The 4,989-nt window shown below is 44.1% G+C and overlaps 1 protein-coding gene across 1 annotated transcript; it reads right to left on the minus strand.

The window, feature by feature from the left end:
• Nucleotides 1-987: 987 nt before the first annotated feature.
• Nucleotides 988-3,587, minus strand: LOC112903604 (acyl transferase 1-like). The gene is made up of 2 exons (XM_025972850.1): nucleotides 3,126-3,587; nucleotides 988-1,953 (listed from the first exon to the last, which is right to left on the minus strand). Exons 1-2 carry the CDS (start codon nucleotides 3,585-3,587, stop codon nucleotides 988-990), a joined length of 1,428 nt encoding a protein of 475 aa, XP_025828635.1.
• Nucleotides 3,588-4,989: the final 1,402 nt, after the last annotated feature.

Consider the following 4,989-nt stretch of genomic DNA (forward strand, 5'->3'; position numbering starts at 1 on the left):
TTCTCATTGAAGATGTAATTCATATGCTGTTGTTATTGATTAATATATTATTTAATTAATGTATTTGTCTTAAAATTAGTGTAATGAAAATGACTATCGTGTGGGCTACGAATATTTTATTCATGCCCACATACTGTTCCTCAAATAATTCTAGCCTATAAAAGAATTTGGCCTCAATCAAACAAATATAACCGGCTTGAAAATAGGCCTGGTAACAAAAATATACTGGCTAAGATGTGTCAAACGAACTAGGCCTGCAACTATGCTTAGCCCACAAATAGATTGCTCGCTACGTGGGCCTTAATATTTCATCGAATAATTTGTGATGAACGTCAGAAGCTATTTTATGTCAGAAGCTACAAACTACTGCCATGTCAGAAGCTATTTTATGTCCTAAGTACGAGCACCTGTCTAGTCGTGAGCCATCAATACTTATGGTTTTGTGATGTTTTTGGCTTAATAATGACAACAAACGAATGCCATAATAAACTAATAATGAAAGAAGGATCCTCACAAAAGCTTTGACAAAAAATAATTTTCATGTTTTGTGACATAAACAAAATGCCTCCTATCATGAGATTTCTTGTAGTGTAATATCAATTATGTGACACGTAAGTCAAATGTTATTGGATTAATTGTTGTTCAAAGCATAGATTTGGATGGTCAAATTACACCGTTTAAAAAGGAATGAAGGAGTAGAGAAAACAAGAACAATGGAATGCAGTATCGCCATATTGAAAATTGGTAACCTATAGTTTTTATTCCCTCTCTTCATTGTATGTTACCCTAGGAATCATTATTCTTGTATTAATGGAAAAAGAAGAAATGTATATCGTGTCATCTTAACTCTTAATACCATCGCATCAAAGGCACTTGTATAAGATTTATTGATCAGTACATTTAGCACGCCGTTCCAATGCAAGGTCTTTGTTGATAGGCTCACACACACTTGAAGTGCGTTCTAATTAAACACCCTCAGCGCCAGTACTATAGGGCTGATGGAACGGAGCCGTACAGGGAACCCGTCAGTCTGGACATGTTTCCCCACGCAGAAATTCGCTGCGAGAACCCTTCCATGGCCGCCGCCGGCAGGCACATGGACACCACTGCGCAGTCCTCGCCGCCCCTGCTCTTGCACCGCTCGTAGTAGCTCTGCAGGCTCGTCGTCACCACCCTTCCAGCCGTCGTGATCCCGCCGCCGGCGCGCTCCCATCTGCCGACGTTCGGCGCACCCACTCGTCGACTGAGGCTCGTCGCGTCACTGATCATGTACGTCCAGTCCTGCGAGTACCACGGCCGTCCGCGCCGGGCCAGCAAGTCCAGCATCGACTGCATGTACCCGTCATCCGTCACCTCGGACTTCGCCTCGCGCAAGAGCCCGATCGCGTGGCCAAGCGGGCGGCCGATCAGCTCGCCGGCGGTGGCCTCCGCGGCCCGCAAGACGAGCGCGTTACCGTAGAACCCTTGCGGCAGCGGCGAGCGAGGCTTCCATGTTCCACGGGCATTGGAACAGATTATCAGGCGCACGCGCTGGTGAGGCTCGTAACCCAGTGCCGCCGTCCGGCACTGCCAGACCGCGGCGGTGACGAGCTCGAAGACGGTAGTCGACTGGACGAGGCTCGCCGGAACTTGGCTCCGCATGGCCGCCATCTCCCTTGGGCCAAAACGGAAGTGGCGGGTCACCATGTGCTCGAGTGGTGTCTTCCTGACGACGTCCTCGGCCGCAGCCGAGGCGGCCGGCAGCTGGTCGTAGGCGCTGTGCTTGTGTGTGACGTCGGGTGCGGCACGGGCGATGAGGAGCTCCCTGCCCCACACCGGCGGCTCCGTGTGCAGTTCGCCCCGTGCGAGAGCGTAGACGCTGTTGAGGAACTTGGCCATGCCGAAGCCATCGATGACGCTGTGACAGTAGCGGTAGCCGATAGCGAACCCATCGTTGCCGCTGAACCTTGTGACCTGTGTATACGCGAGAAGAATGACAAAGGCCGTGAGACCTCGATTAGCCTTAAGAAAAAACAAGTTGTTGAGTAAATGATGGTTCGTTTGCATGTTCCATTTTGGTTTTTTATATGACAACAAAGGCAGTGACATCCATTAGTAGCATTAAATAATATAATTGTTGAGTAAATAATGATTCGCTTGCACGTCCCATTTTGTTTTTTTTTTACTTTTTAGGTGTTTATTTGTCTCAAACTTTTTAACTATTGTATAAAAATTTAAAAATAAAATTTGGATTCACATGTAAGTTCCACATCAGCATAAATACTTCCGCTTTATAACTTAAAAATGGCAATTTGGACTTAAGTGACACAATTAGTAAGTTTGTATATCTGAATGTATATTTTGAAAGTTTGGGGATCTAGATTGCACTACGAGCCAAGTTCGAGGACCGGCTGTGTATTTTATTCTACTACAAATATCCAATATTTCTTTCAATATATAGTACTCCATTCATTCTAAATTATAGATCATTTTGACTTTTTTAATAAATATAATTTGCTTTGCATATGGATATACACGCTATATCTAGATACATAAAATATAGTATGTACAACCTATAATTTGAATGGTGGGAGTAACAATTACACGCAAAGTGGTAATTTTGCTTCCTTATTTGGAACCTGGCCTGCTGCCCACCCGAGCTGCACAAACACACAGCTAGCATGCGTGCGTTCAAAGAGGGCGAGAGTGCGTTCATATTTTCAGTTAATTTCATTCCATGGTACATATATAACTTGCATGTTTGTCAGTCTCAAGAATTACCAATCCATTTTTTTGAAGACATTTATATGGATATGATATGTATTCATGTGTTTGTAGAGAGTGAAAGTACATGTGATTGTGTACGTGTCTGTCTCCCTTTTGTAACTAGTTTTTTTTATTGGGCTTACAAATATGCATTGATTGGACGATAAAGTATCTTATTTAAGTAATAATAAACCGGTTGCACCAAGATTCAATAGATTTAAAATTGATTTAAAATTGCTCAAAATTTCATTTTTCTTGACTATTTACCAAGAAAATTGTCATCAGTTTTGCCTATCGGCATCTACTATTGTTCTTGCAATCCTGCCATCAAACCCTATGACACGCATGAAACTACGAAGTAATCATGAAGATATATATACCTGAAAGAAGAGCAATGGCTTGGCAACGACAGCGTCCTGAGGCTCACCAATGTCGTAGCATAGGAGCTCTTCCATACAAGGGTACGGCATGGCCAGTGGCTGCCCAAGCTCTTGCAGCCGCACGTCGGCGTCAGCCTCCACAAACACCACCCCTTCGGCCGTGCAGTCCACCAACAGCTTCCCTCCTGTGACCTGAGGAAGCTCCACGAGGCGACCGGCCAATGGGTAGTAGCTCACCAGCGCCTCGGCCAACGCAGCCCTAATGATCCTCACCGGGTCGTCGTCGACGTCCCCAGCTGATTCTGTGAGACGCCGGCGGGCACCAAAGAACTCGACGCCGGCGGGGTAGTACCGGAGTCCGCGCTGGTCATCGATGTCGGAGAGGGGCTTGTACTCGTGTGGAGTCGGCCGAGCCGGCGTCACAAGCTCAGGCTTCCTTCTCAGCGCCGTGAAGGTGACCATGGTGATCGCTGAGCTAGTTTGACTCTCGTGAGGGAGATCAGGATGCAAATGTACTGTCTAGCTAGATGGTTATTGCTAAGCAGTCTCCGTTTAGTTGTTCAACTAGTCGGAGTTTAGCGTTCATTTATACACGTATAGAACAGTCATAAGGCAATAACCATGTTCGTGTATGGATACAAAAATATACCATTTGTTTAAAAGATAGGAGCAGTTATATATTGGATTGGTGGCATTCTACTCTTGACTGGAAATGAACTATAGAGTCTTTCTTCTTCAAAATACTGATGCGTTTTCGTCTTTGGTGGTGGTTACCCCTCCTTCCATGGTAGCCTTAACTCTAGCGAATTTAGAGTTCAAGACAGGGACGGATCCGGATTCGATCCCTAGGGTTTGGGCGTTATTTAATGATGAGACGACGATGGGTCCGCTAGGATTATGTTATCAGTGGGGTAGTGTGAATTCGAATCATTAGAGAATCTCTAATGACGTGCCACCTTGGCCCCTTAGCCGTCACTTAGACTTGACCGGAAAAAAACTGACATACAAAACGTAGTAGGAGAAGAAAGTGTTTGGGTAGTCTCTTGGATGAAAATGAAAAACAGCAATCCAATTTTGGAGGACTTAGCTAGGCAGTTTTTCCTTAAGAAGAAAATAGACGCATAACTTCAAATAGAAGAGGATTCGAATATTCCTCAACATCTTGATATAGTCACCAGTACAGAACAGGTCTCTCGAACAACTTGGTCCTTGTTTGACTTAGGCTTAGGTCGGTCTATCGAGATTCTGGAAATTAAACATCATCAATCTCCACCATTCATGTGCGAGTACTTCAACTATTATGACTTTGTTAGTAAAAGAATAGACATACACCCAATATGGACTTTGACAATTAGTGGAGCTCAACTTGGTCCTTGTTTGACTTAGGGTTAACTCGGTGGAGATTCTGTGATTATCATCAGCCTCCACCATTCATGTGCGAGTACCTCAACCATGACTTTAATATGCTGTGGCACAATGTCAGAGAAATCCCACAACTAATTCGGAGGCCGTGTACAAGAAATTACAAACCTATGAGGTTTGGGCACAAGAAATCATTAGCCACTACGATGCTCCATCCGTCCAAAAACATGAGGCTCATATTTTGAACCGTTGCACCAGCAGGAGGGCTCCTCCCAAAGCTGAAACGTCTTCTCAGGTGTATGGTTGTTGAACTTGTATAGCACCACAAGCTTAAAGAAAATATTGCTTCTGTGGACTAAACTCTTTGACCATCAATATATTGAATTACATATGTCGGAAATAAAAAGAATTGAAATGAGATGTATACTCTCAAATATTTAATCGTTTTTTTTGAAATGTCACTTTTTCATTCATATTGTTAGTCGAAGTTGAGGCCCTATTT

The sequence above is a fragment of the Panicum hallii genome, chromosome 8, assembly GCF_002211085.1.
Source record: "Panicum hallii strain FIL2 chromosome 8, PHallii_v3.1, whole genome shotgun sequence".
Lineage (NCBI taxonomy): Eukaryota > Viridiplantae > Streptophyta > Magnoliopsida > Poales > Poaceae > Panicum > Panicum hallii.